The sequence below is a fragment of the Empidonax traillii genome, unplaced genomic scaffold (assembly GCF_003031625.1).
Source record: "Empidonax traillii isolate 1590-97213 ecotype Southwest subspecies unplaced genomic scaffold, ASM303162v1 scaffold140:size1466565, whole genome shotgun sequence".
Lineage (NCBI taxonomy): Eukaryota > Metazoa > Chordata > Aves > Passeriformes > Tyrannidae > Empidonax > Empidonax traillii.
Genome location: NW_020955333.1, coordinates 816,293 through 838,440, shown reverse-complemented (window position 1 = coordinate 838,440; position 22,148 = coordinate 816,293). Strand labels below are relative to the sequence as shown.

Here is a 22,148-nt window from a genome sequence, read left to right as displayed (position 1 = left end):
ACCCTGTTACAGGATGATGCAGATCTCAGAAGCTTACCTTGGTCCAAAGCAGAGGGTTAATTTCACTTGCTTGAGTAATTGCAAAATATAAATGTCTAGAATATAAGTAATGCAGAGATGAAGGGAAAAATCTGACAGAGAAAGACAGAAGTACATTTGCACAAAATCTTCATCTAACCATCTGATTATTGTCAAAACTACAGCAAACTTCTAAAAGTACTGTAATGGATTAACCAAAATTAAAAAACTGCTATATAAATTACTTGCTCTCGTCTCACGATTCTAGTTATTACTGACAAGAAATTGGAAAAAATATGAGTAATTATATACAAACTAAAAGAAGTTTGATATATTATATCTGGTTTCTAATAATTTCTTGAAATGTTTTATTTTATGGTCTTACATACAAACCAAGTGGTCTCATGTTACTTGTAAGATGTTTTTGTAAAGCTTAGCAATAATTTTTCTAGGCCACGTAAAATAGTATTGAATACTCATTGGGAAACTATTGCTGTATTTCCTTTGATCTGTCAGCACATGACATTTATGCATTTCTCCATGTGGCTTTGATAGGATATTGCTGACTTAAATCTATTGCATTTGATTTGTTTTCATATCCAGTAACTGAGAGGTCACAGAGTAATGGGAATATTGACTGGTCGGGTTCTAAGCCCCAATCTGTAAAGTGGGCTTTCATGATGAGCATTTACAAAAGCTGAACTGATGGGAAACTAATAGAGATTGTTCTCCACTGAGCAAAGACCAAAAGAAAAATCTTGCAAAGGTGGTTACTTGGATGAAAAGCACCACTGTGTTTGCCTGTGGGGAAAAAGAGATATCTTCCTGCAAACCAGGCCTATTTTCTTCAAATAACCTCCAAGGAAACAACCTCTGCCAAGCTAGGAGCTGATTACCAGTTGCAGGCCTCAGACCATAGCCATTATTGTTTTAACATTACTGCCTTCCTCTTTATCCCAGCAGGAACGAGGCTTTACGGGCTGCCATGTAACTTGACCTTGCTTGGAGATAAAAAGACAGATTAGCACCCAGTGATAGCAAAGCCAGAAGCAAAAAGACAGTATTTAGAAAATAAAGGAAGGAGCTGGCACTGTATGATTACGTGTAATGTTCTACCCTGTGCAGCGTGGGTGGCCTGATGAATAGTTCCCATCCACAAAACCCAGACAGAAACTTGGACTTGGTCATAGTTTCTCCGTTTTTAACTTCGTCTGTGCAGAGATGCTTTGATTTTCATCACTAAGATGCTAACAGTGGTGATTTCCTGTAACATTTGAGATTATGGGGGAAAAAGAAGAAAAATTGAAAGGAAAAATAAGAAACCTACATAAAATTGCAGTGCTTTCAGTATACAAAATGAATAGTAAATCAGCAGAAAGAACTGGATATGAATCTCTAAGTCTTTGTTGCTGTTTTGCTACTGTCCTCTGGGCTTTCCATGCAACAAAGCAATGAGCCCTGAGATCAGCAGCAATTAGGCGTGACATCTTGCAAGTGTCTCAGGAATGTTAAAGAATGCTAAATGCTCAGTGATTGAGCATTCACTATCAAAAATCTGAAAAAAAAAAGTGTAAAGGCAAAAAGAGATTAACCATTGGTGCTCAAACTGCTGTGACAACTGTACATCACTCAAGCGGTCACTGAAAACGCAGATAGGTCACAGTTGCATGGCCACGAGGTCCCAGTTAAATCAGGGTGGAGGCAAAGTAAGTGCTAGATTTCCTTCCGTGTGTCTCAGCCACCACTTCATCTCACAAAAACAAAGCAAACCAAAACTCAGCCATGATTTTGTAAGGATTTCAAGCCAAAAGCTGTAGAAGTGTTTTTTTCGTATCAGACCGTATGGCAGATAATAAATATCTGAGGATCTGATGGCTGATAACTTCCTACATAGGCATGGGCAGAAAATACAGTTTCTGTAACCAAGTTTTCTGACAGATAATGCCACGTCAGTCTTCACACATCTTCACTCTGTCTCATGTATCTTTAGATTATAAGCTCTTCAGAGTGAGTACCCTTGTGGTGCTCTGATCACAGAGTATTTTAGTGCTATTACAGTATGTGTCAGACCAAAAAGGAGTTGCAGCTCAGTCAGCTCTAGTTAAGTGGGACTTAAGGTTGCATTCTTGTCTTTATTTTGAATGGCTCCTTAAAATTATACGACCTTTTTATAAAACCTTAACAAAATAACCTGTATTCCCAGTTATCTGTACTAATGCCAGTGCAAGGAAAGTGCTTGTTAAGAGGTGGCTCATTTGCAGCTTTCTAAAGCGTAATTAGTTTTTCCAGCTATTATTTACAGGTAACAGAATACATTTTTCATCTTGGGCCTTTGGAGTCGCTGAGACCAAATCAAGGGTTAAGCTGCTCAGACCATCAAACCTGACTTTGTTCTGCAAACAGAAAAATTATGTACCTTCACCCCCCTCAAAAATGCTTGAACTTCTCTAACAGAGACAAAGAATTAAGTTGCATGACGTATTTGGAAAGCTTTATTTTCCTCGTCATTTTACCTTGTGTGAATTATGCGTGCTCAGGGGTAACCAAAAGACAAAAATCCCCAGAGACCAAACCAGCACTAAGCCTGGTTTCAGCATCCTGCCACAGTTGTTTTATAACTACTTGATGGAAAAAATACATCTACTTTCTTTGTGGTTTTTCCTCCTTCCAGACCCTGACAGCACCTGCTCCATTTGCTGATGAAACAAGCTGTCAGTGCCAAGCTCCCCATGAGAAACTAACCATTGCACAAGCCCGCCTGGGAACTCCAGGTATGTGGAGAGAGCTGCTTCCACAGGACTCTGGGCCCTCCCAAAGCACAGGTTCTTCCTTACAAACATAATTAATGCTCACTTGTGCTTTCCACTCAAAAGCAAAAGGGCCAACCTGCTATCTGGTGCTATGAGGTAACAGAGAAGTAAACAGCAGCTACAGGACTGTTACTTCCTGTTAGAGAAAACAAGAGAAAATGTTTCAAGTTAAGAGTCTGATGTTTTGGCGAATGCATGTTTGTTGGAAAGAGGGCTTGCTAGCCCACTCCAGCCAGCCTGAAAATTGTGTACTGTAGTGGCTACATACTGTCTCTGCCTGTGTATGCTGGAAAACTCTTCTTTCACTGATGTTCCTGTTGATCACATCAGACCTTCAGTGGCCTTAAAGGTCCTTTGCCCTTTGCAAAGAAAGCATGCCAGTTTCTTTGTCTGGACATGAGTGATTGGGCTGGGGAAGTGGGATGATTTCACATGAAATCCCAAATGGAAAAAAGGGAAGTGAAAGGTTAACGTAGAAGATGTAAGCAATACATTTTTACAGCAGTAAGCTGTGGGAAAAAGCAAGGCACAGGCATGAGGGGAGGAAAAGGGAGATGATGGGGAAAAAAAATCCATAAGGCAGAACTGATTAGAAAGGCAGAGAGAAAAGAACAAGACATATGGTGGAACTCCAAATGAGGCAGAAAGATGACATTTTTGCTAAATTAGAATACGGGGATGATGGATGATAATAAATAGGCTTACTCTGAGAGAAAACAGCAGAGAGTGCAAAGAACGAGTAATGTGCAGTAGAAAACACTGTGAATTCACCCATGTTGCTTCTGAACATCAGAGTTGGGGTAAATATCCACAATCAGCTGATCTGGCAACAAAAACCCCTCCAACAGAATTAAGTGCAACTTGTTTGGAGTCTGAAAAATGACTGTTGTTTTTCTCTCTCCACAGTTGACAGACCTGTCAGAGTATATGCAGATGGGATATTTGACCTCTTCCACGCTGGCCATGCTAGAGCTCTTATGCAAGCCAAAACTCTATTCCCAAATAGCTACTTATTAGTAGGAGGTAAGATTAGTTATTTATTGCACTGGATCTTTGCTTCTATGCTTCAGTATCGGGGAGTTCTTGCTGTGCTCGCACCCCCAGCTGTTTCTACACTCTGACTTGAATGCTCCTTTCTCTCTGGGGGCTTTCTATAGGTGATTTGCCTTGAATTACATCTTACAATTGCATCAATTAAAGTAAAAGTCAAATTCTGCCCTCAGCAGCACAGGCACTATTCCCATTCTAGTCAAAGCAGGTGCCTGCATGACTCTGAGCTTAAAATAGCTCCATATGAATAATTTACCTTTTTCAGTTATTTGCTCAAAATTGTTCAAAGATGAAGATGAGTGAATGAGAACAACTGCTCATTTATTTCTGGTCCCTTGGTCCCTTCGCCAGCCAGGCACAGCTCATGACCCCTGCCTGCCAGGCCCAGACTTAGCCTTCAGCTTCATCAGAGAAGCTAAGTCTGGCCCATTGTCCTTGAAGACCCAAATGTAGGTCTTGAGTTGAACGTAGTTTTCAGCTCACAGGTGTTGCTGGGTAGGTTACTTTCTTACCTTTTTTTTTTTATTATGAATATCTTATTTTCTTGCTGTACATCTGTTTAACAGCTGTTCAGCCGTTGGCATGTGCCTGAGGAGTCACTGGAGAGTGGCTCTTTCCTGCCCAGTTGGCTGTGCAAGTTCCACTCTCGTGAAGCCTCATATAAATCTGTGGTTTGGTTCCAGTTTCCCTGCACCTTTTGGGTTGTGATGCCTTGTAGAACCACTTCACAGCAACCTTCATTCAGCTGCTCCAATGCTTACAGCAAACATGAATTAAAACTTCAGGCACTGTAAGATGCATTATTTTGCATATTTGTCCCAAATGAGTTGAAAGGGAGGGGGGGAAGGACCCAACATAGAGCAAAACAAGATCGCCTTATAAACATACTTTTTGGTTTTACTCAAGTTTATGAATTGTGGCAATTCCCATGGAGCTTCCTGGGAGGTAAAGGAGACATCCCTTTGTTGTGAACAAAACATTAAAAACTCTCTTGTTTTCCTGCTGAGCCAAACAAGTTGCAGAAGAAGAAAGTGGAGGTGCGAGACTGTCAGGTTTAAAAAAAATACAAGTTATGAACATTTGTTGTTGCTTTGAAAGGATTGGGGAGTGTCCCAGATAAGGGAAGGAGCTTTGGGGCAAAAGCCTGGCTCCTTTGAAATTCATGGAATAGCTTCGCTTTGCCCTTATTTGTGCTTGAAGGTCAAAGCAGCCAGCACTCATCAGCACCTTCTCCTTGCAAGGCATTCTGTGTTAGCATGTTTAAAAAGGGGGTACCTTCCCACACCCACATGCAATTTGTGCTGCAAGAGCACCAGTGTCATGTATCTTTGTGGGCACCACAACCAACCCCTTCTATTTCTTGTTGTGAAGACAATTATTTGGACCTAAGATCACTTTTTTTTTAAATAGACATTTATACCTCCTGAAATCAGTTGTTAGAGCAGGATGACAGAATCAAAAGGAAGTACAAAGATACTGTGTCTGCACTGTAAATGAACAGTGATCAAAAAGTAAAATCAAACCTTTCTACTGAATTCAAGAAAAAAATTACTATTTTCCAATAATTTTAGTAGACCTTTTCTTTCAGGAGAGGATAGTTTAGAGATGGCATACAGGCTGTAAATAAATACAAATACAGTCTCGGAAGGGATCTTTCTACTGAATATGCTTTGATCTCCATTAAATTTCTTGTCAGCAGTCATCAGAAATGACATAATAGGATAGAGTGGCATTTCACAAGCTGAAATTCATACGTATGTTGTTATCTGGCTTTGAATTTTGCACAAGCTCCAGGGCTACCTGAGCCTTCTTACATTTTTCCTACTTTAAAGGCCCATAATGACCATCACAGCAAGAACATCCATTTTAGATCTCAAAAAAGGCTGCATCTTTGCCATGCCTTGCCTGATAGGTTGATGCTTTCAAATTAGAAAGAAGCAGCAGCTGTAGGGCTGCTCTCACGCTTCCCTGCAGCACTAGTAATGTTGCATTTATCATTTGTCAAGTACATTTACAGACAAGTGAGATCCAAAGGCACAGGTTTGACCTGTGGTGAAGGACGACCACTGGCAACCCAGCTATAAATGGGTATCACATTATTCCATGAGGGGTGTCAAGTGACTGTTGTAGCTGTAAAATTGGACAGAGTTACGGTTGTGGAGAAGGTCACTGTGTTTCACACTACATTATGTGGGTAGAAAGATAAAACCTAATTTTTACAGTTCTCTGATAACATGAGTGTTACTTCCCCTCATTTTAAAATCAATAGTTAAAGGTGCAGGATTTTTGGACCTTTAACTCTGCTTATTTTACTAGAGCATATGGCTTCTCCCAGTTCTTTCCTTGGGGCTTCCTTTGGCGATTTCCCATGTAAACATGGCACAAGCCTTAGTTTTCTTTCTTTGAAACCTGCTGAACTCAAAGCTAAACTTGGAGACAAATTTCTGTAAAATTTGACATGATTTGTTTTCCATCCATGTTTATTTGTAGAGAAACTGTTGCACTGTGATTTTGAGCTTTGTTGGCAAATTTGCCATTTAGAACATTGTTTACATGAGAATAAAAAGTGGGAAGAGGAGGCCCAGAGAGGCCCAGGGGTCTGCATCTTTGGATACTACTGGACATGGCCTGAATAACCTGCTGTAGTTGACTCTGCTGGGAGGAGGGGGGGTGGATTAGGTGATGTTCAGTGGTGCCTTCCCGCCTCAGCCATCCTGTGATACAGGGAGTTAGCAAGAACTCTGTGATTGCTCACACTGCACTTCTTGACTGGTTTTATAGCATTGGCTATCACTCCTAAAATTTCACAGCCCATGAAATCTCCACTTACTGTGGGATTGATGTACCTTAATGTGTATATGGTACCACCTGAGATGTCCTACAATACCTCCCTTGGCCTCTGGCTGCAGCTCCAGAGAGATCTCTCAGAAGTATATGCCTTAGGTGCCCTGGAGGACACCAAAAATTGCTGAGCCAATAATTAAGTGCTTAATGGAATTATCTAGGAATAATCAACAGGTGGTCATGCTGATTTTACTGAGTGTGGACCCCTTTTGCTGATATTTCCATATTTTAGTTTGCAGCGATGATTTAACTCATAAATTCAAAGGCTTCACTGTGATGAATGAAACTGAGCGATATGAAGCCCTCAGACACTGTCGTTATGTGGATGAGGTCATCAGAGATGCACCCTGGACACTGACACCTGAGTTCCTTGAAAAACATAAGGTACGTTTCTCCCTTTATTTCTCATTCCCCTTTGTAGACTGACAGTCAAGAGTAAACAACAAGTCTGTGAAATTCCATTAGTTTAATTGAGTTAATTCCAGTCACTGAAATTAAGTATGTAGCGTTGCTTGCCTTCATCTTGTCAGAAAATGTTATATTTGTCTTGACTTTTTTTTCTCAGTGTTCTGTGATGAGGTTTGTACTGGGATTTTTAAGGATAAAATAACACTGAAGAGTTATTCACAAATCAACTTTCAGAAAAGGAGATCAAAAACCTGAAAAGTTTGTCATGTAGTGACTGAAGTCCTGAATTAAAGGCATGGTTTTTACTAATGGCAAGATGTGCAATATGTAAAAATATCATATGTCCTCTAAAAGGCAGGATAGAGTGTTTTACATGCTATTGATTGCCTTGCAACATATATGAATCTTAACAAAAGGAGCCAAAATCAATAATCCTGCCTCTATGGTTTTGAAAGCCAAGGCTTTGCCACTTGCCTTAGCATTTCCAGTAGCAATAAAAGCAGGCACGTGAATTTTAGGTTTTCTACAGCACATCACACTGAGCCAGTCAGAGCGATGTGGTAATGGCAGTGCCTCTGGAGACGAGCTTTCTGTTCTTTCATATTTGATCATGCAACACAGCAGTTGAGGCCTAAATATAGTGCAGTATTCTAGGTGATGGCATTAAGGACCAGAATGTCAAAGTCAAATTAGCTGAAGTCCAGGAAAGAGGTGATCCTCCACAGCAATCTCTCAGTGAACCAAATTCAGTGATGATGGGATGTGATTCTTCTTCTCTGCTGGCAGATTGACTTCGTAGCCCATGATGACATCCCGTACTCTTCCGCTGGCTCGGATGATGTATACAAACACATAAAGGAGGCAGGTAAGGACAACTTCACATTTTAGCACCATCCTTTTCAGCCTCAGCTCAAATTCTTTTACAGCCTTTTAACCACAACTGCTGGGAGAGAAGCAGTAGAGAAATATATTCTCTTGCACCATAACGATAGGCACTCCTGACTTGAGCAGAAAGATGCACTATGTAAAACCACAGAGGATGTCCTTTCCTGAATTCTTGCCATAACCCCAAGGAAACCATTCAGATCTGGCATGAAAAAGTCCCATCTGGGTTTTTAAAACAATTTTATGGTGCTTGACTAAGAGTTTTGAATGGAGGAAAATGAGTTTAGTTTCCACAGCAGCCCAGCCAACTTGAGTCATTTGTTGACAACTGCAACTGATGACTCCTTGACACGTCCCAGTCCTGAATATGGGCAAGCACGGGCACCCTTCAGGAGTCATTAGGATCCACTTCTGATAAGCACTGAGTGTTCTTTTCATTACACTGGCAGAGGGTTTAAATCTGTACCAGAGTAATTAATTTGCCATGCATATTTAGCAGTTTGGTTGACTGCCGTATTACATTGAACATGAATGTGCTGAAGTCATTAGGAGTTTGTATCTCTTCAGTTCAAGGAAGCTGAATTAAATCTGAGGAGATAATGTTAAGCCGCTGTTTACCAGCAGCAGCTATCCCAACACAGTGAACAGTGGGGGAGGAGGAACAGATCATAACTTTCTTCTCCTGCTCCCTAGAGATGCTCCTTTGAACCCTGGTGAATCCAGCCTCTTTCTGGTCTACATAAACATGTATATTGGAGAATTAAAAAAATTACAGAGCAATCTACCCAATGGTAATTTGTTGTGCAAAGTCACCTTCCCAAGCTATACAGTGACAGCAGCAGACCAGGTATTGACCTGAGCTGAAGGAATAAGCCTTTTATAGCAGCAGTTCCTGCTCTTTTTCCACTTGTGAACCTCCCTGTGGCGTCAGACTCACAACCCTCCTTTGGGAACTACTGTTCGATAGTTTCAGAGCCAATGCCAGTTTACTTCACCAGGCAGTGGAAAAAAGGCACCTCTGGTAAGGACGGGTCACCAGGCCACATCCAGCACAGGTGCTGAACAGGCAGCTATTTTGCTTTTCTTCTGTAAGGTGCTGAGTACACAGGACAACATGACAGGAGCCCTCGGTGTCACTGCATCTGACTGAGCGTGAGAGTGCCTGAACCTGGCACACCCTTCTCTGCTGTCACTGGGCATGGGTGCAGTGCACATGTGCTGATAAGAAATTCAAACTTTGCAGAATAGAGTATGGACTTGCAGCTTCAGGGACTTGTGGTCTGTTGTTTGTCTGAAGTGGCGAGATGCCAGAGAACCATCTTGAGTCTTGTGTGGATGAATTCTGTTACATATAAACTGGCAATAGCGTTACCTTCTTTGTGAAGAGCTTTGAGATCTAATGCTGTAATAGTCCAGAATAGCATTATTACAATAATGAATTTCCCCTTTCTCTTAGGGGTTTTGTTTTAAATAGACAGTGCTGTTGATGCATTTGTGCATTTTCTGTAGTTCCAGTACTCCCATTTTCCCAAATCAGGTTCTCGGAGAATGGAAAAGCGGATGGGAACTGTGGACTCCTTGTGTAGATCCTCATGAGCTCTTATTTCCCCCCTCCCTTCAGTAGGTGGGAGGGCATATAGGCAACAGTGGGCTGGGTAACTCTGCACTGACTAAATCTCTGCACATCTGTGAACAATTAGTTTGGAAAATATGAATCAGTCCAACACATGAAGCATATGAAAGCCAAATCAGTGACTAAAGGTAATGTTTACATAGAGTTCCATTTTTGGATTAACAAAGGTAGGGTTTGGATTTTGTTCATGTATTCTTGTAGCTCCTATCTATAAAGGTTTCTGGCTCAAAGTGGGTTTCACTGCTTCTAAAAATAGTTTCCTGAGTGACTGCTGCAAGCCTGAAAAGCACGATCAGGGAAACATCTCTGCTCATGATTAAAGTAATCTGGTTTTTAGCAGAGTATTAATTAGACATCAGAAAGAAAAAATATCACATAGCATTTAGTCACAAGAGTCTGCTAAGCTTCTTGATTCCTTCTCTGAGTCTTTTTCTAACCCTGTGAAATTATTTAGCAATGCCTGCCTACTTCAACTGAACATGTGAGAATTAATTTGCCAGTAGCTTCAGCACTCTTTAAGACAAAGCATTACTTTTCTTTTTTCAAAACCGTTTCCAGTCTTCTCGCGCAGCTCTCTCTCTCTCATCAGCAGATTGATGTTGCAATTACATATAACTGATAGTAGTAATTTTTTGTAGGACTAAATAACTACTAAACTAAGGTGTACCAGCACTCTGCTGTTATTGCATTTGTGACTTGCATTAACAGTTCAGGTGATCCTGCCTCAGTGAGGAGCAATTAAAAAGCAATGGGTATCTCAGCTGTGTTGAGGAAAATACTAGCAGTATTGATAAATGGCCCATTCTCTTGGAGACTGATTTGTCAGGGCAGGAAGGGTGGTTATGCAGCTACTGATACGGCTGGATGGACATGAAACAGGCTCACCTCAGTCCCCACAGTGTAACCACATTTGTTCACACTACCATTACACTTCACCGCCCTGTTACAAACTGCTGGCAGCTCCAGGGTGTTTTCCAGTTACTGTAATGCATCTTTTACCTGAAGGGGCTTCCTGGCTTTGGTCAAGGCCAGAGGCTGGTCTGTTTTACTCAGCAGAACAAAGACTGTCAGATAGTGCAGCACAGGAGGGGAGAGTGGAACTACACAGGAGAACAGCAAACCACCCTGCTCCTGTATATAACATTAAATAAGTGTTATGCTCATGAAAAGAACTGCTCAGTGAATTGCCACAGCTTTGAAGTTTGGCCTTCCTGGCTCAGGAGTCCCTGCTGGTCTAATAACTTCCACATCACAGCTGACACTGTGCAGAGGGCAAGCTTCAGTCTTTCTGAAGACCTGAGGAAAAAGAATTATATAGCAACCTTGCCTTCCCCAAGCTCACAGAGCAACAACAGGAAAGAAGTAGGAATATGGCAGGATTGAAACGTCTTAGCTATGATCAGGCATTTTTGTGTTCATCCTCAGCTACCTGTCCCAGTGCCTGGTCCTGCTGTGCTTTCTGAGCAGGCTTTCTTTTCCCACTTTGCTCAGGAATGTTTGTGCCAACGCAGAGAACTGAAGGTATCTCCACATCAGACATTATCACAAGGATTGTCCGGGACTACGACGTGTACGCCCGGCGCAACCTCCAACGAGGATACACCGCCAAAGAGCTGAATGTCAGCTTTATTAGTGTAAGTACTGATCTGCATTTCCCTCTGAAAAACCCTCTCCTAGGACCCTCAATGTACAGGAAGGGTTAAGAAATTATTTCTTCCTCCTGCTGCTTTTAAAATAGCTGGAAAGAACTCAGTTTAAAAGAATTTAAAAGAAACTGTTAAGTTGAGGGTAGTTTTAATTGCTCCTATTAATTAGCAGCTTCATTTCCATCTTACGCTTTCATGCTTTTAACAAAGCTGCTGCTCCCCCCTTCCTCCTGGAGCTGTAGGTGACAATGACACATGAGGAAGGAGCCCACCCCCCCACCACAGGCTGCTCAGCCACTCACCCAACACAGGATTTCTTTTTTTATTCCTATTCGAAGAAGACAGAACAGAGAGCAAGTATTTTGAAATCCAGACTTTCTCTACAATGCGATAGGACAAAAAAAAACAAACCAAAACACAAAACCCCTAACAAAACCAACCACAGAGCAATGAGATTACTATGGAAAGCAAAAATAGTTTTCAAAAGACAAGGAAGTATGTTAGGAAGCTGGTACCTAAACGATGCTGAATAGCTCAGAAGCCACAATAGGTAGGGCAAGAATGACATTTGAAAGGATGGCTCACATTATCCATCTTTCACATACAGACCTGCCCCTTACCCTCCAGTGAGAAGTAAACACTTTACAGAAATGAGAGTTTACCATCATTCATTTTCTGTTTCAAGTCTTAATTTAAGGCCTCAAGATAACCCACATAACTGGAATCTCCCTTGTGAGTGAGCTGGCTCACAGCAGGACTTCCCACCTCCGTCCCTGGAGCTGGGAAACCCTCTTGCGAAAGACTGAATTGTGTCATTTTGTGAGAGTTTTGTTTACCTGTTTCTTATTTTGTAGTTTGGCAGATAGATCACAGATCACAGGGCATAAATATTTATTTCACTGAGCTTTTTTTTGAGGTCTTCTACACCTCTAAAAATCGTACTCGTAAGTACTCCACCCAGAAGGATCACTACTGCAAACACCCATTAAAACAAGGCATGCTAGATGCTTGGAGGTTCTCAAATTTATCCTTCAGCAGCTGTGAGGTTAAGATAGTGGTGCATAAGGTATGCTTTCCCCTGTCTCAGGCACTGATGTATCCTGAAGACCCTTCTGGCGGTTGGTTTTTTAGCTTACAGTAATTTAAATGCAGAAATACTAATTTGCACCAGAGACTTTTTCTGTTTTAAAATTAGACTCCCAGGATTTCACCAAGGCAGAAGAACACTGGTTTCCTCATTAAAGGAAGAGCTGATCATGTATTAGGTGCAGACTGAGTTTGGTTTCTTTGGACCTTGAGGATTTTGTTTGTGCTTGTGGCCTGCAAAGACAGTTCTTTTAGTGATTTGTGAGCTAGAATAAACCCCACTTCAGCACTAAACAGTGCTTGTTCTTGAAGTAAATTGAAGTGCCCATTAAATGAAGTTGAGAGGGAATTAAAAGCCAGTAGTGATCTGTGCTTGTGCAGAGACCATCACACCTTCGAGGGCACGGCCTTGATGAGCTGCATGTGCCATAGATTTGTGGAGTACAGAAATGTTTCAAGGCAAAAGCCCTTTAACCCTGAAGTATTCCAGAAGCTTGGACAGGTGAGAGCTCCCTAATATTATCTTCTTTATCCCTCTCTTTTTCTGTGTGACTTAGCAATTAGGAGTTTGCTCTCTCCTCTGTGAAGTTTGCTGGCCACAATCCACTGGCCTGCACACATCTGTGTTACAGCCAGAAGCTCCTGTATTAGCCAGGCAGTGAAGAGAGTCTTCCTTCTGCTTGCAGAATCCAACCAAAGAGACATTTTGGTCCAAGTCAACATCCAGGCTGGCAAGTCAGCAGTGTTTGCTAGGAACCCCAGGGAGATTTGCCTTTTGCCCATTGCTAAGCCTGAGCTGTTAGTTTCTGACACGTATCCTTCACAAGATTCCTAGAATTTTCAAAGTGCATTCACTTGGAAATAGAGGAAGACTCATGTAGTAGTTTGAACACAGTAGTCACAAAAGACGTCTTTTCAATATGTACCTTGTGCACTTTGTTCCACAGGTGTTAAACTTGCATTTATAATAATACAGGCGGAATGGTTATGGGAATAGTTAACCAAGGCCTTATGTATTGTGATACATTAATGCAATTTTTTCTTTTTCTCAACTGTCAGTGGCTAATTATTTCCAAGGTTTTTATTAAACTCTGACCACACTTTTAACAGGAGAAGAAATACCGCTTTCAAAACCACGTGGACAAAATGAAAGAAAAAGTCAAGAATGTGGAGGAAAAGTCAAAAGAATTTGTTTACAAGGTGGAAGAGAAGAGCCATGACCTCATTCAGAAATGGGAAGAAAAGTCCAGAGAATTTATTGGCAACTTTTTAGAGCTGTTTGGACCTGACGGAGCTTGGGTAGGTATTCTGCCATCCCAGGAAGTTTGAGTGGTTTTTATTTCTCCTCTGTAACACAGATCAAGAGCAGATGCTTTTGCTGTAGTCTTTGTTTCAAAATCCAGCACAGTAGGATAATGCCAGACCTGATTGCTGAAGCCCTTAATGCATACCAATACTGTAGCAGAAGGATTTGCTGCTTCTGGCTGTTGCTTCTTTGGGATAATATATGTGTTTTGTGAAGGTGAGTAAACAGCCTAATGCAGTCTATTGGTCCTGTTAGCATTAAATGCAACCACACCAACGTCAGAGAGACACGCTGGAGGTAGTGGGGGAAACAGGACCACTGAAAAGGTTTGAAGTAGTTCTCTTCGTGCTCTGTACCCAGCATTAGAAGATGACAATTTGCTAAGAAAAGATTTTACATGTCAAGTGTCCGAGCTTATCCAATTGCCAGCAGGAAAGGCTCAGGTGGAACTAAAGCACTTGCAAAGCTCTCCTTGGTACATGCTGGCTTCACAAAGCCTGTTTACTAAAGATCCCCAAGTGCCTTGGAAGGGCAATTGAGAGTGTGCAACATCCTCTTTCTTGGGAGAAACCCCAGAGTCTTACCTGCTCCAACCAAAGTCACACACTGAGTCGTGAGTTGGTGACACTTCAGAGCCCCAAAAGAGTTCCGGCCCCCATTTTTCAGTCTGATAGCTTGCCACACCTCAAGGAGCTTTGTTTTCTTGTAGGACTTCATTTTGCAACATTCCAACTGTTAACAAAGCTCAATTCGAATGCAGAATTTATCATTTGTTTAAACCTTCTTAGACCTTCCTGCTGAGAGTCAGTCCCTTTCCAATGAGCTCTCTGCACAGCTGAGCTGGGTGAAGGCCCCTCCAGCTCAGGCACCATCTCAGATGTGCTGCTCTGGTTGCAAACTCTGAGTGAAAAAGGCACCTTCTGTTGAAAGGATCTCAGCAGAGGTTTTGTTTGTAAACAAACCCTTAGTAAGCATCACAGACCACTTGTGAATTAAGTAGCCCACATCACTGCTGTGTCACCACAGCTCAGTGCCACCAAAGCACACAGTACCTGCCTGTTATGGAGTTCTCATCTGTGCACTGCCCAACTTGCTATGTTGATTGCCACTCAGTTGAGGAAACCCTAAAATTGAACAGAGACTGTATCTTTATAATCTTACAGCTACTTTTGTCCCATGCAAAGGCAGGTGGTCACTGAATAACACAGACCCCAGCCACATAAATACATAGCTTATTTAGCAGTTTGTTCACTGACAGTGTCATGTTCCTTGGGGAGGGCAAGAAGGGAACTCTTCTGATGAAAGGCCCAGGTTTACCAGCATTGTCCACATCCACTTGAAGCTTCCCCTGAAAGTTACTGCCCTTAGAGCTTGGTGTGTGTTCCCCATGTGGGATGGTCCTGTGGCCATAGGTGCTGAATAAATTAAACTAATGCTAACGGAGCACATAAAATCCACAGGAGGTGAGATGAGGTTGGCTGTGCAGAGAAGAAAAGAATTTAAAATCCTTGAATCCATTCCCTGGCTCTACCCACTCAACACGACACGCTAACAGCATTTTTAAAAACCTTTGCTGATAAAACATTTTACCAAATTCAATTAGCTAAAAGCTGATTTGCAGCTAAGATATCTCTAAGATATTTCCTGAGTTAGTGTTTGACCACAGAGTAGGACATCTGGTGCAGTCATAGGGACCTTTGTTAAGAACAAGAGGAGTGAAATCATCTCACAACGTTGCAGGAAAAGCATCAGTGACAGCAAGCTGAGAGGTGGTGTGGCTTTTTTAAAATCAGTTTGAGCCTTGGCAACAGGAAAGACTTTTAAAATAATGATAACTTACTATTAGTGTCAAAACTGTTATTAACGTTGATTTGCCTTATCACTGTTAGTTAGATGTGGCTTTTAATGTTGACATTAAAAGAACAGGAATCATTACGGGCATGCTGGATTCCTAGATCAGTAATTTGCATGCCATTAATATGCTATTATTATTTCACAAATAATTATTATAATATGCTTTATGCTAGCATCAGTTTTCTAAAAGGAAGGGCCACGTAAGCCACAAAAAAATGCCCATTTGTGAAAAAGGTCAAAATGTCAGTTTTCAATGTCAAGATGTCTATAGTTCATTGGCAATTTTGCCCACCTGTGCAATCCCCTGTATGTACATTTTCTGCAAGAGAGTCAGAGAGAAGTCAGAAATTATGACTAATGTGGCATGAAACTTCAGTGTGCTGTGCAAAGGGACCACCACACAGCCTGGCACACAGAGCCCAGTGGCAGAGACACCACTCCCTGGAAGTGGAAAGCAGCAGGGTCCATTCTACCTCCTCTCAGATGTGCATAAGCAGGCACCTACAACTGAGGTCAGCAGAGAGAAAGCAAAGCTCACAGGGCAGGGTTTCCATGCCAGTCTCCCTCAGAAGTGTCCCTCCAGATGAGATATCCCTTCAAGGGGTCAGCTTCAGTGCACAGAGGCAGTTGGGGATGAAACAGCTGCAGCTGCAGCACCTCAAACATCAGCAAGGACTCAGATGAGACTTAGAGGTTGCAACCTAAACCCAGGGACGGTGTCTAGGCCACACCATGTGTCTGCAGCCTGGACCTAAACATGGCCTCAGAACAATCAGCAGTTCAAAAGCACAAGTTCTCTGTAACACCCAGCTGGCACTTGCTTTGTAAAGAAAAGGAGTATCAACATACAGACAGTGAAGTTCAGGAAAGGGCAAAATATTTTTTTGCAGAATCAAGTTGGCCAAAAAGAAATCCTGGACTGATTGGGTGTACGTGAACTTAAATTAAGACTTTGAAATTATTTTCCCACCTCTGGTAAAGGTCCAGAGCACATGCAGCCTTGTCTAACCCTCCAGCATTCAGAAAGCCATTAACACTTGTTCTACTTCTTCAGCACCCAACAGCCCAAGGAGCATCTTGCCTGCAAAGGGCATGATTTACTGCCCCTGCTAAGGCACAGCTGGAGGGAAAGATGCATTCTGGAGGCAGGTGAATTATATCAGCTCCTCCTCCTGCAGCAGTTGTGGTTTTAGCCAGACACGTGGTGGTTCCAGCACTCATACAGGAGGCAATTGGGAGTGGCCAGGCACTTACTCTGTTGAAGGTGTGAATACACCAGCTTGTTCAAGCCACACAGCCTTTGCTGAAGCAGGGACTGGGAAGCAGGTGTCCCACAGCCTGGCTGAGGGCCTTAGCAGGAAGGTGGGATTTCCTTTTCCATCTCTCTGGCCCAGATGACCCGAGGTACAGCCAAGTACCCCCTGCCACATGGGATACCAGCCAAGCTGGGACACTTGGATCTCCCCCAGCGCTGGCACCACACCACCATGAAGCACCACTATACTACACAGCTTTCTGAAGTAGCAAGAGCAAGTCATAGTGTTCTGACTGGCCAGGGAAGATACTTCATACCAAACTTTTTTTTTTGGTTGTTGGGAGTCATTTTCACTAAGAGGGTGAAACAGACTAAGTCAAGCCAACAGAACCTCAAATTTCCATGATCTAAAGAGAAATTTTGCACCTCTACCACTGAATTGCAAACAGGCTCTGGGGCTTTGCCAGCCCTGGTGACATCCTCACAGCTCTCAGCCGCAGAAATCCTCCCCCATTCCTGGCACCATTTATCAGGAGCAACTACCATCTGCTAACTGTTGAGATTTTAGGAAGTCTTGGCTATTTTGGACCTAGCATAGTGCAGGGGAAGGTTACACACCGTGGGATGTTGGTACGTGTGGCTCCAGGCGGGAACTGTTCTGCCATTCCGCACTGCAGCAACATCCAGGCTCTAAAACTAAGTCAATAAAGGCCAATGTGCTAAAGATGTTAATTGGGAGAGGGAGCTCACAGGGAACACTTAAGTTCAGTATTTGTGCTTGATTTTCAACACCTGAGATTAGCAGACATTAGGAACTTGAGGGGAAAATCAGCATTGGCCTCTCTGCTGGCAGGGAATACCGAGTTTCAAAGAGAGGGAGGAGGAACAAGATGGGCAGCCACAGGCTCCTTGGCTGGGAGGAAGGTCAGCACAGAGCAGAGTCACTGCGGGGAGAAGGAACAAGATGAAAACTTAGCTAAGTCTGCAGCTGCCCAAACAGGCAAACCCAGCATACATTCTGCACAAGTATTTTCCTCTCAGACCTGAATGGCAACTTAACTTTGTCGGGGCTGGATCTTTCCTTTCCAGCCGAGCATCACCTGTGACCTGACTGCCAGTGCTCCAGCCAAGATTGAGACTTCTTACTCCCCACCCCCAGGAGGAGCAGCAAGGCACTGAGATTTGGCATTTTCCACCTGACTCCTGCAGCAGCTGCACAGCACATGCCACATCTTCTGTAGCCCAGCCCAGCAGGCTGATGCAAGGCCCCATAGCTGCTGTAACAAGTAGAGGCACTTACTTGCCTTAGTGTAGCAGAGTGCTTGACTGCAGAGGTGGTCTCTTCCACCCCACCAGCTCTGGCAGGCCTCCACTCAGCTTTGCAAAGCAAAAATGACAATAAAGCTCCAAGCAGAACATAGAGCCTGCACGTGTTTCTCTTTTCACACAGACACCCAAATTCTGACATTCCCACCCACATTTATGGTTTTGGGTGCTGCCTGCTCCAGGTAGCCAGGGAAGCAGCTGCCAGTATTTGGCAGGCACCAGGCTGTCTCCCTTGAGAAGGGAAAGAGGAATAAAGGCTGGGAGAACCAGGAAGCTGAGGAGAAGGGTGGTCTGTATCAGTATGCTAAAAGGAAAAAAGGTCGTGGGAACTAGGAACGTTGGGTGTTGTGGTGGTTTTAATCTAGGCCTTCCCTGGTTACTAGTTTGTAACCAAGGAAGGGGCAGTGTTCCCAGTATTCCATACGAATAGAGCAAAGACAGGTGTTCAGGCAGAAAACTGACTTTTTAAGAGCGTGACCAACACATACAAAAAATACCAAGAGAGTCCCCCGAGCTGGCTTGGGACAGTACACACTGTGTTCTCACACTTGGAGGTGTCCCAGCTGAGGTGAAAACTTTCACTTAAAAGCCAGGTTATTGTGAGCACAGGAGAAGAGGCAAACCAGCTGTGCTCCAGAGCTCTGGCTCCCTGCTCTCGCCCAGGTGAGAGGCACAGTGCAGCCCCTGCCTGCCCACAGCCATCCCTTTCCCCCTGTGCAATACTCAAAGAGCATCTTTTCACTTTGCTTTTACAGAAGCAGATGTTCCAGGAACGAAGTGGCCGAATGCTCCAGGCTTTTTCTCCCCGGCAGAGCCCAAACAGCAGTCCCACACGAGGCCGCTCTCCATCCCGCTCTCCATCTCCACCCTGGGTCATCAATAAGGCCTCCCCTCCCTCTTCTCCAAAAGCTGCCTCTGCCTCCCTCAGCAGCATGAGCGAGGGAGATGAGGATGAAAAATAAAATATATATTTTTTTAACCATGAGACAGAAGAACAAGCTATGAACTCAGCCACTGGATGGGGAGAAGCTTGAGGAACACCAGGGGTATCTCTGACAGCAGGGATCGTGCTCTGGGCAATGTTGAAAATGAACTGGAGCACAGCAAGGGAGATCTCAGGAAGAGCTTATCCCATCCCCACTCCCTGGCAGTGCTGGAGGCCCAGCCAGCAGCACCTGCCAGACACAGCACCAGGGAATGACAAAAACACACCTGTGTGCCAGTCCTGTCCCTCTTGTGCTGCTTTACAGCCGCTGCTCCAGGCCAGGCTGGCAGGAGCTCTGCACCGAGGGGGGCTGGCAGAGGAGCCCTGCTGGCTCCTGACCCCAGCCCAGCACACAGGCACGTGTGGGCTGCAGCCTATGGATGGAGAAGATGTAGTTGTACCAGACCCTGCTGACCTTGAGCTCTTTTGGCACATGAAGGAATGGCTTTGCTGCAGCAAATACATTCAGAAACAGGGAATAAAGTTTTACTTTTTTTTCTTCTTGAATAACATCTGCCCCAGAGCCCAAACCATATCCCTGAAATGGAGAGCTCTCCAGGCAAGTTGGTGGAAATCCATTTAATATATTCAGTGCCGCTTGTTGACAGCCTCTGTATGGGGTGTGCATAGTCAGGCTTTTTGTTTTACCAAATTGCTCTCCACATTCTTAGTGCCTGAACAGCTGCCTGATCAATTCTGGTTTGCTCCCTGGCTTTGCACTTTGAAGGAAAGAAAGTAAATGAAAAGACAGCCCTACCTGCAATGTGGTGGTATGGGAAATAGATGACAGTTGTGGTTTTGACTGGTGAATTCTAAAAAACACACATGGGATTCTGAGGCCTTTGTATGTGGCCTCCTAGGAATCCCTGCTGCTCCCAGCTATGTATCAGCAAACAACAAGCAAACAGTGCTGCTGTTGGCACGTGGTACTCAGCCAGTTCAACAAACTTATCAAACTCTCAACAAGGTGTGTTCACAGACACACTGCCCCTGCAGAGGATCCCAAGGCCATTCCTCTACCCTAAAACGGAGAAAAAGTTGGAAAAAACGCAGCCTTTTAAACAGGATTAGGCACAAGGATTTTCTCTCTCCATCTGTGACACCTGTCCAGCCCCAAGTGGAAACACGGGGAGGGTACGTGAGTGAAGCTTTCCCTGATGTTCTTCCAGCTGGGCAAAGCCAGACCTGCCTGACACCTGGCTCCATGTTCAGCCCCTCAGCTGGCACCTGCCGTGGTGGCTGCAGAGACCGGCAGGATTTCCGAGCCCTGGGGCTCCTCTGCCCCCCAGACACAGGAACGCCCCCAGCGCTGTGGTGGGCTGGGCACCAAGGATGCCATTTGGCTCCCGGGCTCACCTGGCACAGCTGCCTCAGCACATGGGCACTTGGAGGCTCTCCAGCCCAGCACCAGCTTTGGTGTCTGGCCAGCAGGACGAGGCTTCCACCGCCCCTGGCCCACGGGGAGCCTGCTGGGCACAGCCTCGGGCAGCAGTGAAATCACTGCCACGGCTGCCTGGAACTGCAAACCCACCGGGATACAGCAGCCACTGTGGGCAGCACCAGCCAGCACTTGCTGATCCCCTGCATAGACAGCACAGGAAGCAGTGGGAGAGGAGGGCTCCAGGTGGCTCTTGGAAAACAACTGAGGGAAGAGGCTGCCCCAGCACAGGGGGTGGTTGTACTTGCTGGCAGCAAGCCTCCCAGGCTGCTGTCCTTACCTCACTGAGTGTGACCAGGTTGGTAGGTAAAATTTCTTTCACTCTATCCCTTCCCGATACTTTTATGGGCAGGTAAATTACAGACCTTGGTACCAGGCATGAAGTTAGCCCTCCACTCTGCTCATTCCCTACAGCTTTCATCCCTCCCCCACTACAGGGTAACTGATTTTTCTTCGGCAACATTTTGCCAGACCCTTATCAGACGACCACAAGTACAGCATCTTGTGCCACACTTTGTCATCTGGAATAAAGCTAGTTCCTTATTCACAGAGCTGCAAAAAGAAATGAACAGGAAACAGGGTGGAAAGTGCAAAGGGAGAGCCACAGCTACTTCAGCTGCCGCCAGCTGTGAGCCCAATGGGACGATGCAATTAAGACCTTTCTCAGCCTTAGGCAACCTGTTACTGTAATTTCATACCTGGGATGCACTTGTTTTTCTGATCCTTTGCAAGTCTTAAGTCTTCCCATCACAAAACACTCCTCCACCACGGGAACTGTCTGCTCTCTACTGGTGCTGTTGATGCGACGAGCCATGTCCAAATGCAATGGAAGTGGGCAGGGATTTGTTGTCCTTGGCTTTAGCATTTGTTTTTTGTTCATTTTAGTTTCACAGCCCTTAATGTTCAGCAGCCCTTGCTCAGTGATTTGAGTGGAGACAGCACCACAACTTGCAAATGGGAACTGGAGAAAAACTGACCAGTGACCTGTTCTTATCAGAAGCTGTTTCTCAGGGTCACAGGTGGGTACCCAGCAACAAAGCCATATACTGTACCAGGTGTCCATTTGCATTTAGGATATCAATAAGCTGAAGCCTTTGCCCTGCTGGTACATTCATGTGCTGTCTCCAGCAAACCAGAACCTCATCATCTCTGGACACACGGAGGGCAGTTTTGCACTTCTGAGTCATGGTTGGGTTTTATTTTTCACAAGTGTTGCTTTAATTCGGTCCTATTTATCAGCCAAGCTCCACATGAAAAATAAACAGTGTATGACAAACACAGTTGCCTCACCCTGTTATTTTGCAGCACCTTTGGACAAGTGAACACAAGCCCCAGCACAAACCCCAGTGATGGCACAATGTCTGTTACCCCTATCCTTGGTACCCCACAAATGCCACTAGGTCAGCTCTGCCAACCTGCCCAAAATGCTGCTGCTTGTGGTGCTGCTCTCCACATGGACAGGATCACCTCTCCTTGCCTTCACCCACATTTTTCTGGCTGCAAGGTAAAGGTAGGGAAATGCTGTCCCAGCTGGAGAGTTGCAGCCTTAGACACCAACAAGTCTGAGACCTCCCTTACCCCAACACAGTAGAATCAGGAGCCAC

The 22,148-nt window shown here is 44.2% G+C and overlaps 1 protein-coding gene across 5 annotated transcripts in view; it reads left to right on the top strand.

Annotated features, from left to right (window-relative positions):
• The window catches only part of PCYT1B (phosphate cytidylyltransferase 1, choline, beta), a 41,114-nt gene extending 19,292 nt beyond the window's left edge, over positions 1-21,822 (top strand). For 2 of the 5 annotated variants that reach the window (XM_027884224.1, XM_027884222.1), the window contains exons 2-9: positions 2,690-2,789; positions 3,735-3,851; positions 6,955-7,106; positions 7,917-7,995; positions 11,140-11,282; positions 13,491-13,679; positions 14,945-15,036; positions 16,595-16,748. In XM_027884224.1, the coding sequence (XP_027740025.1) occupies positions 2,690-2,789; positions 3,735-3,851; positions 6,955-7,106; positions 7,917-7,995; positions 11,140-11,282; positions 13,491-13,679; positions 14,945-15,036; positions 16,595-16,733 (1,011 nt within the window). In that variant the 3' untranslated portion in view covers positions 16,734-16,748. Of the gene's footprint in view, positions 1-2,689; positions 2,790-3,734; positions 3,852-6,954; positions 7,107-7,916; positions 7,996-11,139; positions 11,283-13,490; positions 13,680-14,944; positions 15,037-16,594; positions 16,749-17,884; positions 18,212-18,876 lie in introns of those variants that run through there. The other 3 variants (XM_027884225.1, XM_027884223.1, XM_027884226.1) reach the window with 3 other exon arrangements.
• The last annotated feature ends 326 nt before the right edge of the window (positions 21,823-22,148 follow it).